General features: G+C 42.2%; 1 protein-coding gene across 1 annotated transcript; it reads left to right on the forward strand.

The window, feature by feature from the left end:
* The first annotated feature begins 11,429 nt into the window (after nt 1-11,429).
* Nucleotides 11,430-12,194, forward strand: LOC109773541 (NADH-ubiquinone oxidoreductase 20.9 kDa subunit). Its single transcript, XM_020332232.4, has 2 exons — nt 11,430-11,719; nt 11,817-12,194. The coding sequence occupies exons 1-2, from the start codon at nt 11,566-11,568 to the stop codon at nt 11,969-11,971; spliced, it is 309 nt and encodes a 102-aa protein (XP_020187821.1). The 5' UTR covers nt 11,430-11,565; the 3' UTR covers nt 11,972-12,194.
* Nucleotides 12,195-14,931: the final 2,737 nt, after the last annotated feature.

A 14,931-nucleotide genomic window follows, 5' to 3' on the forward strand; every position in this document is an offset into this window, starting at 1 on the left:
AATCCCAGTCTCGATTCGTGCCAACCCAACAGACACTTTCGGAGATACCTGTAGTGCACCTTTATAGCCACCCAGTTACGTTGTGACGTTTGGTACACCCAAAGCATTCCTACGGTGTCCGGGAGTTGCACAATCTCATGGTCTAAGGAAATGATACTTGACATTAGAAAAGCTCTTAGCAAACGAACTACATGATCTTGCGCTAGGCTTAGGATTGGGTCTTGTCCATCACATCATTCTCCTAATGATGTGATCCCGTTATCAACGACATCCAATGTCCATGGTCAGGAAACCGTAACCATCTATTGATCAACGAGCTAGTCAACTAGAGGCTTACTAGGGACATGGTGTTGTCTGTGTATCCACACATGTATCTGAGTTTCCTATCAATACAATTCTAGCATGGATAATAAACGATTATCATGAACAAGGAAATATAATAATAACCAATTTATTATTGCCTCTAGGGCATATTTCCAACAGTCTCCCACTTGCACTAGAGTCAATAATCTAGTTCACATCACCATGTGATTAACACTCACAGGTCACATCACCATGTGACCAACATCCAAAGAGTTTACTAGAGTCAACAATCTAGTTGACATCACTATGTGATTAACACTCAATGAGTTCTGGTTTGATCATGTTATGCTTGTGAGAGAGGTTATTAGTCAACGGGTCTGAACCTTTCAGATCCGTGTGTGCTTTACGAATATCTATGTCATCTTGTGGATGCTACCACGCGCTACTTGGAGCCATTTCAAATAACTTCTCTACTATACGAATCCGGTTTACTACTCAGAGTCATCCGGATTAGTGTCAAAGTTCGCATCGACGTAACCCTTTACGACGAACTCCTTTTCACCTCCATAATCAAGAAAATTCCTTAGTCCACTAGATACTAAGGATAAGTTCGACCGCTGTCATGTGATCCATTCCCGGATCACTATTGTACCCCTTGACCAACTCATGGCAAGGCACACTTCATGTGCGGTACACAGCATAGCATATTGTAGAGCCTACGTCTAAATCATAGGGGACGACCTTCGTCCTTTCTCTCTCTTCTGCTGTGGTTAGGTCTTGAGTCTTACTCAATACTCACACCTTGTAACACAGCCAAGAACTCCTTCTTTGCTGATCTACTTTGAACTCTTCCAAAATCATGTCAAGGTGTGCGTTCTTTGAAAGTATCATCAGGCGTCTTGATCTATCTCTATAGATCTTGATGCCCAATATGTAAGCAGCTTTATCCAGGTCTTCCTTTGAAAAACTCCTTTCAAACAACCCTTTATGCTTTCCAGAAATTTTACATCATTTCGGATCAACAATATGTCATTCACATATACTTATGAGAAATGTTGTAGCGCTCCCACTCACTTTATTGTAAATACAAGTTTCTAACAAACTTTGATCACTCCATCAAAGCGTATATTCTGACTCCGAGATGCTTGCTCTAGTCCATGGAAGGATCGCTGGAGCTAGCATACCTTTTAGCATCCTTAGGATCGACAAAACCTTTCTGATTGTATCACATACAACCTTTCCTTACGAAAACTGGTACGGAAACTTGTTTTTGACATCCATCTGCCAGATTTCATAAATGCAGCTAATGCTAACATGATTCCGACGGACTTAAGCATCGCTACGGATGAGAAAATCTCATCGTATTCAACTCCTTGAACTTGTGAAAATACTCTTTGCCACAAGTCGAGCTTCATAGACAGTAACATTACCGTCCATGTCTGTCTTCTTCTTAAAGATCCATTTATCTCAATGGCTTGCCGATCATCGGGCAAGTTCACCAAAGTCCATGCTTTGTTCTGATACATGGATCCTATCTCGGATTTCATGGCTTCTAACCATTTGTCGGAATATGGGCCCACCATCGCTTCTCCATAGCTCGTAGGTTCAGTATTGTCTAACAACATGATATCTAAGACAGGATCACGTACCACTCTGAAGTAGCACGCATCCTCGTCGTCCTACGAGGTTTGGTAGTGACTTGATCCGAAGTTTCATGATCACTATCATAAGCTTCCACTTCAATTGGTGTAGGTGCCACATGAACAACTTCCTGTGCCCTGTTACACACTAGTTGAAGTGACGGTTCAATAACCTTATCAAGTCTCCACCATCCTCCCACTCAATTCTTTCGAGAGAAACTTTTCCTCGAGAAAGGACTCGTTTCTAGAAGCAATTAATTTTGCTTCCAGATCTGAAATAGGAGGTATACCCAACTGTTTTGGGTATTCTATGAAGATGCATTTATCTGCTTTGGGTTCGAGCTTATCAGCCTGAAACCTTTTCACATAAGCATCACAGCCCCAAACTTTTAAGAAACGACAACTTAGATTTATCTAAATGGTGTCGTCTCAACGGAATTGCGTGGTGCCCCTTTTAAAGTGAATGCGGTTATCTCTAATGCCTAACCCATAAACGATAGTGGTAATTCGATAAAAGACATCATGGTATGCACCATATCCAATAGGGTGCAGTTATGATGTTCGGACACACCATCACACTGTGGTGTTCCAGGCGGTATTAATCGTGAAACACTTTCCACAATGTCTTAATTGTGTGCCAAACTCGTAACTCAGATATTCATCTCTATGATCATATCACAGACATTTTATCCTCTTGTCACGACGATCTTCAACTTCACTCTGAAATTACTTGAACCTTTCAATAATTCAGACTTGTGTTTCATCAAGTAAATACACTCAGCATCTACTCAAATCATCTGTGAAGTAAGAACATAACGATATCCACTGCATGCCTCAGCACTCATTGGACTGCATACATCAAAATGTATTACTTCCAACAAGTTGCTCTCTTGTTCCATCTTACTGAAAAGGAGGCCTTTCAGTCATCTTGTCCATGTGGTATGATTTGCATGTCTCAAGTGATTCAATATCAAGTGAGTCCAAACGATCCATCTGCATGGAGTTTCTTCATGCATATATACCAATAGACATGGTTCGCATGTCTCAATCTTTTCAAAAACGAGCGAGTCCAAAGATCCATCTACATGGAGCTTCTTCATGCGTTATATACCATTATGACTCAAATGGCAGTGCCACAAGTATGTGGTACTATCATTACTATTTTGTATCTTTTGGCACGAACATGTGTATCACTGCGATCGAGATTCATTTTAGGTGCAAGACCATTGAAGGTATTATTCAAATAAACAGAGTAACCATTATTCTCCTTAAATGAATAACCGTATTGCGATAAACATAATCCAATCATGCTCAACACAAACACCAAATCTCGATGGTAGAGGGAGCATGCGATGCTTGATCACATCAACCTTGGAAACACTTCCAACACATATCGTCATCTCACCTTTAGCTAGTCTCCGTTTATTCCGCAGCTTTTATTTCGAGTTACTAACACTTAGCAACCGAACCGGCATCTAATACCCTGGTGCTGCTAGGAGTACTAGTAAAGTACACATTCATATAATGTATATCCAATATACTTCTGTCGACCTTGCCTGCCTTCTCATCTACCAAGTATCTTGGGTAGTTCTGCTTCAGTGACCGTTCCCCTCATTGCAGAAGCACTTAGTCTCGGGTTTGGGTTCAACCTTGGGATTCTCCACTAGAGCAGCAAATGATTTGCTGTTTCATGAAGTATCCCTTTTGCCCTTGCCCTTCTTGAAACTAGTGGTTTTATTAACCATCAACAATTGATGCTCCTATTTGATTTCTACTTTCGCGGTGTCAAACATCGCGAATAGCTCAAGGATCATCATATCTATCCCTGATATGTTATAGTTCATCACGAAGCTCTTATAGCTTGGTGGCAGTGACTATGGAGAACCATCACTATCTCATCTGGAAGATTAACTCCCACTCGATTCAAGCGATTGTGGCACTCAGACAATCTGAGCACATGCTCAACGATTGAGCTTTTCTCCCTTAGTCTGCAGGCTTAAGAAACTTGTCAGAGGTCTCATACCTCTTGACGTGGGCACTAGTCTGAAATCCCAATTTCAGTCTTCGGAACATCTCATATGTTCTGCGACGTTTCAAAAACCGTCTTTGGTGCCACAATTTTAAACCGTTAGCATCACACACTGAACTATCACGTAGTCATCAAAACGTGTATGTCAGATGTTTCGCAACATCTACAGACGACGCTGAGGTTCAGCACACCGAGCGGTGCATTAAGGACATAAGCCTTTTGTGCAGCAATGAGGACAATGCTCAGTTTACGGACCCAGTCCGCATAATTGCTACTACCAACTTTCAACTAAATTTTCTCTAGGAACATATCTTAAACAGTAGAACTAAAGCGTAAGCTATGACATAATTTGCAAAGACCTTTTGACTATGTTTATGATAATGAAGTTCATCTGATTAATGAACTCCCACTCAGAGAGACATCCCTCTAGTCATCTAAGTGATACATGATCCGAGTCAAACTAGGCCGTGTCCGATCATCAGGTGAGACGGACTAGTCATCATCGGTGAACATCTCCATGTTGATCGCATCTACTATACGACTCATGTTCGACCTTTCGATCTCTTGTGTTCCGAGGCCATGTCTGTATATGCTAGGCTCGTCAAGTCAACCTAAGTGTTTCGCATGTGTTCCGAGGCCATGTCTGTACATGCTAGGCTCGTCAACACCCGTTGTATTTGAACGTTAGAATCTATCACACCCGATCATCACGTGGTGCTTCGAAACAACGAACCTTCGCAACGGTGCACAGTTAGGGGGAACACGTCTCTTGAAATTTTAGTGAGGGATCATCTTATTTATGCTACCGTCGTTCTAAGCAAATAAGATGTAAACATGATAAACATCACATGCAAATCATAAAGTGACGTGATATGGCCAATATCATCTTGCGCCTTTTGATCTCCATCTTTGAGGCGCGGCATGATCACCTTCGTCACTGGCATGACACCATGATCTCCATCATCATGATCTCCATCATCGTGTCTTCATGAAGTTGTCTCGCCAACTATTACTTCTACTACTATGGCTAACAGTTAGCAATAAAGTAAAGTAATTACATGGCGTTATTCATTGACACACAGGTCATACAATAAATTAAGACAACTCCTATGGCTCCTGCCGGTTGTCATACTCATCGACATGCAAGTCGTGATTCCTATTACAAGAACATGATCAATCTCATAAATCACATATATCATTCATCACATCCTTTTGGCCATATCACATCACATAGCATACCCTGCAAAAACAAGTTAGACGTCCTCTAATTGTTGTTGCATGTTTTACGTGGCTGCTATGGGATTCTAGCAAGAACGTTTCTTACCTACGCAAAAGCCACAACGTGATATGCCAATTTCTATTTACCCTTCATAAGGACCCTTTTCATCGAATCCGATCCGACTAAAGTGGGAGAGACAGACACCCGCTAGCCACCTTATGCAACTAGTGCATGTCAGTCGGTGGAACCTGTCTCGCGTAAGAGTACGTGTAAGGTCGGTCCGGGCCGCTTCATCCCACGATGCCGCCGAATCAAGATAAGACTAGTAACGGCAAGTAAATTGACAAAATCGAGGCCCATAACTACTTTGTGTTCTACTCATGCATAGAAACTACGCATAGACCTAGCTCATGATGCCACTGTTGGGGAACGTAGCAGAAATTCAAAATTTTCTACGCATCACCAAGATCAATCTATGGAGTTTACTAGCAACGAGAGGGAAGGAGTGCATCTACATACCCTTGTAGATCGCGAGCGGAAGCGTTCAAGAGAACGGGGTTGATGGAGTCGTACTCGTCGTGATCCAAATCACCGATGATCCTAGCGCCGAACAGACGGCACCTCCGCGTTCAACACACGTACGGAGCAGCGACGTCTCCTCCTTCTTGATCCAGCAAGGGGGGAGGAGAGGTTGATGGAGATCCAGCAGCACGACGGCGTGGTGGTAGAAGTAGCGGGATTCCAACAGGGCTTCGCCAAGCGCTGCGGGAGGAGGGAGATGTGTCACGGGAGGTAGAGGGAGGTGCCAGGGCTTAGGTGTTTGCTGCCCTCCCTCCCCCCCACTATATATAGGGCCAAGGGAGAGGGGGGGCACAGCCTTGGCCCTTCCTCCAAGGAAGGGTGCGGCCAGGGAGGAGTCCATCCTTCCCAAGGCACCTCGGAGGTGCCTTCCCCCTTTAGGACTCTCCCTTTCCCTTATCTCTTGGCGCATGGGCCTCTTGGGGCTGGTGCCCTTGGCCCATATAGGCCAAGGCACACACCCATACAGCCCATGTGGCCCCCCGGGGCTGGTGGACCCCCTTGGTGGACCCCCGGACCCCTTTCGGCACTCCCGGTACAATACCGATAATGCGCGAAACTTTTTCGGCGACCAAAACAAGACTTCCCATATATAAATCTTTACCTCCGGACCATTCCGGAACTCCTCGTGATGTCCGGGATCTCATCCGGGACTCCGAACAACTTTCGGGTTACCGCATACTAATATCTCTACAACCCTAGCGTCACCGAACCTTAAGTGTGTAGACCCTACGGGTTCGGGAGACACGCAGACATGACCGAGACGACTCTCCGGTCAATAACCAACAGCGGGATCTGGATACCCATGTTGGCTCCCACATGCTCCTAGATGATCTCATCGGATGAACCATGATGTCGAGGATTCAATCAATCCCGTATACAATTCCCTTTGTCAATCGGTATGTTACTTGCCCGAGATTCAATCATCGGTATCCCGATACCTTGTTCAATCTCGTTACCGGCAAGTCTCTTTACTCGTTCCATAACACATCATCCCGTGATCAACTCCTTGGTCACATTGTGCACATTATGATGATGTCCTACCGAGTGGGCCCAGAGATACCTCTCCGTTTACACGGAGTGACAAATCCCAGTCTTGATTCGTGCCAACCCAACAGACACTTTCGGAGATACCTGTAGTGCACCTTTATAGCCACCCAGTTACGTTGTGACGTTTGGTACACCCAAAGCATTCCTACGGTGTCCGGGAGTTGCACAATCTCATGGTCTAAGGAAATGATACTTGACATTAGAAAAGCTCTTAGCAAACGAACTACACGATCTTGCGCTAGGCTTAGGATTGGGTCTTGTCCATCACATCATTCTCCTAATGATGTGATCCCGTTATCAACGACATCCAATGTCCATGGTCAGGAAACGTAACCATCTATTGATCAACGAGCTAGTCAACTAGAGGCTTACTAGGGACATGGTGTTGTCTATGTATCCACACATGTATCTGAGTTTCCTGTCAATACAATTCTAGCATGGATAATAAACGATTATCATGAACAAGGAAATATAATAATAACCAATTTATTATTGCCTCTAGGGCATATTTCCAACAGCATGCGCGTAGTGCTTGGTTTTTGATGACTTGTAGATTTTTGCAATAAGTATGTGAGTTCATTATGACTAATGTTGAGTCCATGGATTATACGCACTCTCACCTTTCCATCATTGTTAGCCTCTTCGGTACCGTGCATTGCCCTTTCTCACCTTGAGAGTTGGTGCAAACTTCGCCGGTGCATCCAAACCCTGTGATACGATACGCTCTATCACACATAAACCTCCTTATATCTTCCTCAAAATAGCCAGCATACCTACCTATTATGGCATTTCCATAGCCATTTCGAGATATATTGCCATGCAACTTTCCACCGTTTCATTTATTATGACACACTTCATCATTGTCATATTGCCTTGCATGATCATGTAGTTGACATCGTATTTGTGGCAAAGCCACCATGCATAATTTTTCATACATGTCACTCTTGATTCATTGCCCATCCCGGTACACCGCCGGAGGCACTCATATAGAGTCATATTTTGTTCTAGTATCGAGTTGTAATAATTGAGTTGTAAATAAATAGAAGTGTGATGATCATCATTATTAGAGCATTGTCCCATGTGAGGGAAAAAAAGAGGAAGGCCAAATAAAAGAAAAGAGAAAGGCCAAATAAAAAAGATGGCCCAAAAAAATGAGAGAAAAAGAGAGAAGGGACAATGCTACTATCCTTTTGCCACACTTGTGCTTCAAAGTAGCACCATGGTCTTCATGATAGAGAGTCTCTTATTTTGTCACTTTCATATACTAGTGGGAATTTTCATTATAGAACTTGACTTGTATATTCCAACAATGGGCCTCTTCAAATGCCCTAGGTCTTCATGAGCAAGCAAGTTGGATGCACATCCACTTAGTTTCTTTTGTTGAGCTTTCATACATTTATAGCTCTAGTGCATTCGTTGCATGGCAATCCCAATTCCTTGCATTGACATCAATTGATGGGCATCTCCATAGCCCGTTGATTAGTCGCGTCAATGTGATACTTTCTTCTTTTTGTCTTCTCCACACAACCCCCATTATCATATTCTATTCCACCCATAGTGCTATGTTCATGGCTCACACTCATGTATTGCGTGGAAGTTAAAACAGTTTGAGAATACTAAAGTATGAAACAATTGCTTGGCTTGTCATCGGGGTTGTGCATGATGAGAGCATTTTTGTGTGACGAAAATGGAGCATGACCAAACTATATGATTTTGTAGGGATGAACTTTCTTTGGCCATGTTATTTTGAGAAGACATAATTGCTTAGTTAGTATGCTTGAAGTATTATTATTTTTATGTCAATATTAAACTTTTGTCTTGAATCTTTTGGATCTGAACATTCATGCCACAATAAAGAAAATTACATTGAAAATTATGTTAGGTAGCATTCCACATCAAAAATTCTGTTTTTATCATTTACCTACTCGAGGACGAGCATGAATTAAGCTTGGGGATGTTGATACGTCTCCAACGTATCTATAATTTTTTATTGTTCCATGCTATTATATTATCTGTTTTGGATGTTTAATGGGCTTTAATATGCACTTTTATATTATTTTTAGGACTAACCTGTTAACCGGAGGTCCAATGCCAGTTGTTGTTTTTTGCCTATTTCAGTGTTTTATAGAAAAGGAATATCAAACGGAATCCAAACGGAATGAAACGCGAGGATCGTTTTTGGAACAAACGCAATCCAGGAGACTTGGAGTGAACGTCAAGGAAGTAACGAGACGGCCACGAGGCAGGGAGGCGCGCCCAGGGGGTAGGCGTGCCCCCACCCTCGTGGGCCCCTCGTAGCTCCACCGACCTACTTCTTTCGCCTATATATACTCTTATACCCTAAAAACATCTTAGGGAGCCACGAAACAACTTTTCCACCGCCGCAACCTTCTGTACCCGTGAGATCCCATCTTGGGGCCTTTTTCGGCGCTCCGCCGGAGGGGGAATCGATCAGGGAAGGATTCTACATCAACACCATAGCCTCTCCGATGATGTGTTAGTAGTTTCCCACAGACTTTCGGGTCCATAGTTATTAGCTAGATGGCTTCTTCTCTCTCTTTGGATCTCAATACAAAGTTCTCCTCGATGTTCTTGGAGATCTATTCGATGTAATACTTTTTGCGGTGTGTTTGCCGAGATCCGATGAATTGTGGGTTTATGATCAAGTTTATCTATGAACAATATTTGATTCTTCTCTGAATTCTTATATGCATGATTTGATATCTTTGCAAGTCTCTTTGAATTATCGGTCTAGTTTGGCCTACTAGATCGATCTTTCTTGCAATGGGAGAAGTGCTTAGCTTTGGGTTCAATCTTGCGGTGTCCTTTCCTAGTGACAGTAGGGGCAGCAAGGCACGTATTGTATTGTTGGCATCGAGGATAAAAAGATGGGGTTTATATCATATTGCTTGAGTTTATCCCTCTACATCATGTCATCTTGCCTAATGCATTACTCTATTCTTATGAACTTAATACTCTAGATGCATGCTGGATAGCGGTCGATGTGTGGAGTAATAGTAGTAGATGCAGAATCGTTTCGTTCTACTTGACACGGACGTGATGCCTATATACATGATCATGCGTAGATATTCTCATAACTATGCGCTTTTCTAACAATTGCTCGGCAGTAATTTGTTCACCCACCGTAAATATATGCTATCATGAGAGAAGCCACTAGTGAAACCTATGGCCCCCGGGTCTACTTTCCATCATATAAGTTTCCGCTCTATTTTATTTTGCAATCTTTACTTTCCAATCTATACAACAAAAATACCAAAAATATTTATCTTATTATCTTTATCAGATCTCACTTTTGCAAGTGACCGTGAAGAGATTGACAATCCCTTTATCGCGTTGGTTGCAAGGTTCTTAATTGTTTGTGCAGGTACTAGGGGATTTGCGTGTAGTCTCCTACTGGATTGATATCTTGGTTCTCAAAAACTGAGGGAAATACTTACGCTACTTTGCTGCATCACCCTTTTCTCTTCAAGGGAAAACCAACGCATACTCAAGAGGTAGCAAGAAGGATTTCTGGCGCCGTTGCCGGGGAGATTTGCGCCATGTCAAGTCAAGATTTGATCTCCCGTGAACGTCTCGAGGAGCATGTGTGCTAATGCGGGCTTGTTTCCGCTGCGTGGTTGACTGTTGTATATGTCCTTGAGTGCTTTGTGTGTGCGCGCGATGCATACTCGGTGTGGGTGCCTGACGTGTGTCGTTTTGATTTTTTTTAGAGATTAATTTTTAGTATGTACTCCCTTCGTTTCTTTTTACTCTGAGTATAAAATTTCAAGGAAGTTAAAATTTGTAAAATTTGATATAATTTATGTAAAAAAATTTAACATCTAAAATTTTAAAGTTATATAGTACGAAAATTAATTCCATGATGCATCTAATAATATATTTTTTGGTATTCTGAATGTTGATATTTTTTTCTACAAACATGGTCAAACTTTATGAATTTTGACTTGAAACAAATCCATGCGAAATTAAAAGAAACAGAGTGTGGTTGTTTCCAGTATGACCAAAGCATCCATGAATCTGTGCACCTTTGTTGACAGTGCTTCCGCTTGCCTCGCTGAAATTTCAAGCATTGGTGGCTCCAACGTTCGGTCCATCTAGGCAAGGGTAAAAAGAAGGATAAGCGACGATACAATTAGGACATGGACAAGTGGGTAAGGGATTTTGAACCATGCTTACTGGACTAGGGCATGTGATATTTTTAAAATAATTTTAAAAAATCAATTTTAGTTCACATTATTCTAAAAAGCCCAATTTCCAAAAAGTAAAAATATTCAAATTATGTGTTCTTTTCCAAAAATATTGAAATTTCGAAATTTATTCATAATTTTCAAAAAATTGTTCACAATTTCAAAAAAAGGAAAGTTCATAAATAATTCGGATTCTCAAATTTTTATTCGCTTTTCCCAAAATAATGTTTCAAAAGCGAGGCGAGAGAGGCTTCGTAGACTCTATGAGTAGTTTTTTTAGGGGTTTCCGACGAGTAGTAGTAGGCCGGGCCGAACGTCACTTACAAGGAAGTGCAAACAAGCCGGCCTGTGTTTCAGATCTTGGGCTGCATCAAGCCCAGCCCATTACCACACACAGCGCCCCCACTACTCTCGCGTCTCTCCCAGTGAGAGAGCCCGAGAACCACACCTGAATCTCGACCTCCTCCTCCTCCCAGCGACCAAATCTGCCGCCGCGCCGCCCGCCGGAAGGAGCGAATCGAGCCCCGCGGCTGCGCGATGAACACCGACATCACCGCGTCAGTGAAGCCGGAGTACCCGGTGGTGGATCGGAACCCCGCCTTCACCAAGGTCGTCGGCAACTTCTCCGCGCTCGACTACATGCGCCTCTCCACCATCTCCGCCGTCTCCGTCACCGTCGGCTACCTCTCCGGTACGTCCTCCTAGCCCCTGACCTCCTCCCCGTACGGCCGTCCTCTTTCGCTTCGCCCCCGGAGGCTCAAATCCGCGTTCTTGGGGGGTGCTCGCAGGGATCAAGCCGGGGATCCGCGGGCCGTCGATGGTGACGGGGGGCCTCATCGGGGTCCTCGGAGGGTTCATGTACGCCTACCAGAACTCCGCCGGACGCCTCATGGGGTTCTTCCCCAACGAATCCGAGGTCGCGCGCTACAAGTACAAGCTGTAGTGGTAGAAGGCATCATCATTTCTCCCCGTTTCTCTACCGCAAGTGTTACTTCTTTGCTTTTATCTTTCTCTAATCTCGTGTGAGCAATGTGTGGTCTTGGTGTAATAAATGGGGTGCCTTGCTGCACAGTAGTGAGGAATTCATGCTATGATTTTACTCGTTTTGTTATAATTTGGTCGCCATTTCGGTAAACTTCTGGAAATGGAGAACTGTTGTGTTAAAATAGATTTTTGTATCTTAGATTAAGTAGTGTGATTTTCTTTTGCTTCACGCTGGCTAGCTGTGGCTTAAGTTTGTCCAAAGAGGTGTCGAGAGAACTTTCTTTATCTATAGTTACCTGGTGTGAAACTGTTATGGCCTAGATGACTAGATGTGGTGTGAATATTAGTGCACATGCAGCTCTAGAGAATTTGGGAATATGAAGTTAGGTTGCAGGTTTAGGCAGCACTTGAGCACACATAGATTCATCAATGCTTACAAGCCCAAGTTTTGCTGCCTGGTAACTTGATCCACATAATGAGTTGATGATAATTGTACTCCCTTCATTCCAAAATACATAGCTTATTAGGTTTCGTTAGGACAAGCCGTTGGTCAATAATTACTCTATTCATATATATATTTTTTGTGACATAAAAATTGATTTCATTAGATTCATATTCCAAATACTTATTTGTGGTTATGATTTTCTATCACAAAAGTTACATACATGAAAGTTAATTCAAAGACTTGTCTTGAGGAAACCTAATATGCAAGGTATTTTGGAACAGAGGTAATATTTGGCAAGTGTGCATCCATGAATTTTGAGTTAATATGAAATAAGGTCAATTATTCTTCTTACTTCCATTCACCATCATGCTAGGTTGGATAGGTATCATAGGAATGAATATATCTGATTGTTTGTGGAAAATATGCTAACCTCATATTAAAATGGATCCTGCTGTGAAATAGGGAATCCTTATGCTAAAATTGAAAATAAAATAAAATTGGGCAACTGGTAGGAGCTCTGCCTTTCAATTAAGTAGAAGAAGAATTCACCAGTCAAAAGAAAAACTGGCTCTCGTTTAGGGATTGGGATCTTGTCTACCTGTAGTGGTAACTATGTTGGTCAGGCTGGCTTGTTGAGGTGAATGCTCCTCAAAAGATTGTTTGGATGATTCTTTCATATTTTTGTGGGGAATTACCTGGTGTTACATTACGGTCCATATGTTAGTTGCAATTTGTCAGTTTAATGCACATGCATCTCAAAAGAATCTTGGAAAGGGAGATACATGGCTGGTTTTAAGGAGCACCTGAGCACATAGGAAGTCCATTGAGGCTTACTAACCTCGGAAATTGATAAGTTATGGTGTGAAAAAAATCTGATCCGGCTGGCAATAGTTGTATCAACGAGTGTGCTTCCGTACATTTTTAGTTGGTAGGAGTATGAAATAGAGTGCTTATTCTTGCTCTTATTCACCTTCATAGCTTGATGCTCAATTGGAACCTAGTAATAAATTTTAAATTCCTGGCCACTACCTTGATATTTTTCAACATAATCATCTGTTGTTTGGTTGGAATCCACTAATGACATTAAAATTACAGGTCACTGCATTGGATGAGATTTTGGCCAACTTATCTATTTGAGTAGGAACGATTGATCCTACTGTAGAATTTGGAAGATGTGTTAAAATGAATTTTAGCCTGGTTTTGCATGCGGTGGTAGGCTGGTACGTAGTTTTATAGTCAAGATGTGGCCATGTGGGTGCCTGGGTGGTGCATCTATAAGGAACCTAGTAAAATGAAGACATATCTTAAGATTTAACGAGCACTGGAGTACACAGAAAGTTCATCTTTGCTTACTAACCTAGCAAACAACCTGAGCCACCTGGGGATAATGGTATTGTCAAGTGTCGTGTGTACATTTTTTGTTAATACCAGTTGGTTATTCTCTTGGATGTTCGCCTTGAGCAATATTTTTAGAAGCTGATCACTGTTTTTCAGATACAAACTGCAATTATAGAATTTAAGAATATATTTGATGACTGGTATAATTAATCACTTGTTGTTAACCATTTTCTAGTAAAAAAATTCAGGGTAGGCTTTGCAGCATCTAAAAGTTTCAACCATAATCGCGATGCGTATAGGTTTCCCCAGCAAGGTTATATGAGATTGTCCATCTGGGAATATTGTGAGAAGCCTGTTGTTGCAAAAGAAACAGCTTGGTATAGGATTGTGTTTTGATTGAACATTGTTGGTGACTTGGCGTTTGTTTCTGTGGTGTGCTTGCATTTGTTTCTTATATGGTGGAGAACTGACCTTATATTGGGCATGTGTATTCATGTCCATAGTATTCATATTTCATGCTCTTGAGATAGTATCAGACTGTATATTCGTTTCAAGCACATATGAGATTCATCCGCTGGAAGAGCTTGAGATTAAGCCGTTTATGCATATGAAGTAATTGCAATGCTCTTTCGGTTTATTTACCTTCCCGTGAATTCAGTCGCTAGGGACTGTATGGCTGGATGTGAAGTGAACAAAACTTTGAGGTTGCTTTATCTCGGTTGCTTAACCCCCACCTGATGGACATTGTTTTGCACTTCTTTATCCTTGTGTCTTATGTAATTATGCAAGTCAAATTCAGTTGTAGGAGTAGGAGTAGGTACATATTAGGCCAAAAACTGCGGCATTGTATCCGAGGGAAACACTTGGGTATCACTAATTGATTGTCTCTGCATTGTTCACTGGCTCTTACCCAAGCCCTGGAACAGGTAAACAAAATCCAGCTCTACCACGCCTGAAGGAAAACGCCGTAAAAATTCCTCGATCTTTTTATGGCTATACACACCTATCCGTTCATATGCAAGACATGGCAGTACATTAGGCAAGTTTGCACACTAATTTACAGATAACTACTCCTAGTTAGCCACAACGTGAGGATTCAATCTTCAACGGGGAAGAACCACGTCCGAAACCGCGGG

This window comes from Aegilops tauschii, chromosome 2 (assembly GCF_002575655.3).
Source record: "Aegilops tauschii subsp. strangulata cultivar AL8/78 chromosome 2, Aet v6.0, whole genome shotgun sequence".
Lineage (NCBI taxonomy): Eukaryota > Viridiplantae > Streptophyta > Magnoliopsida > Poales > Poaceae > Aegilops > Aegilops tauschii.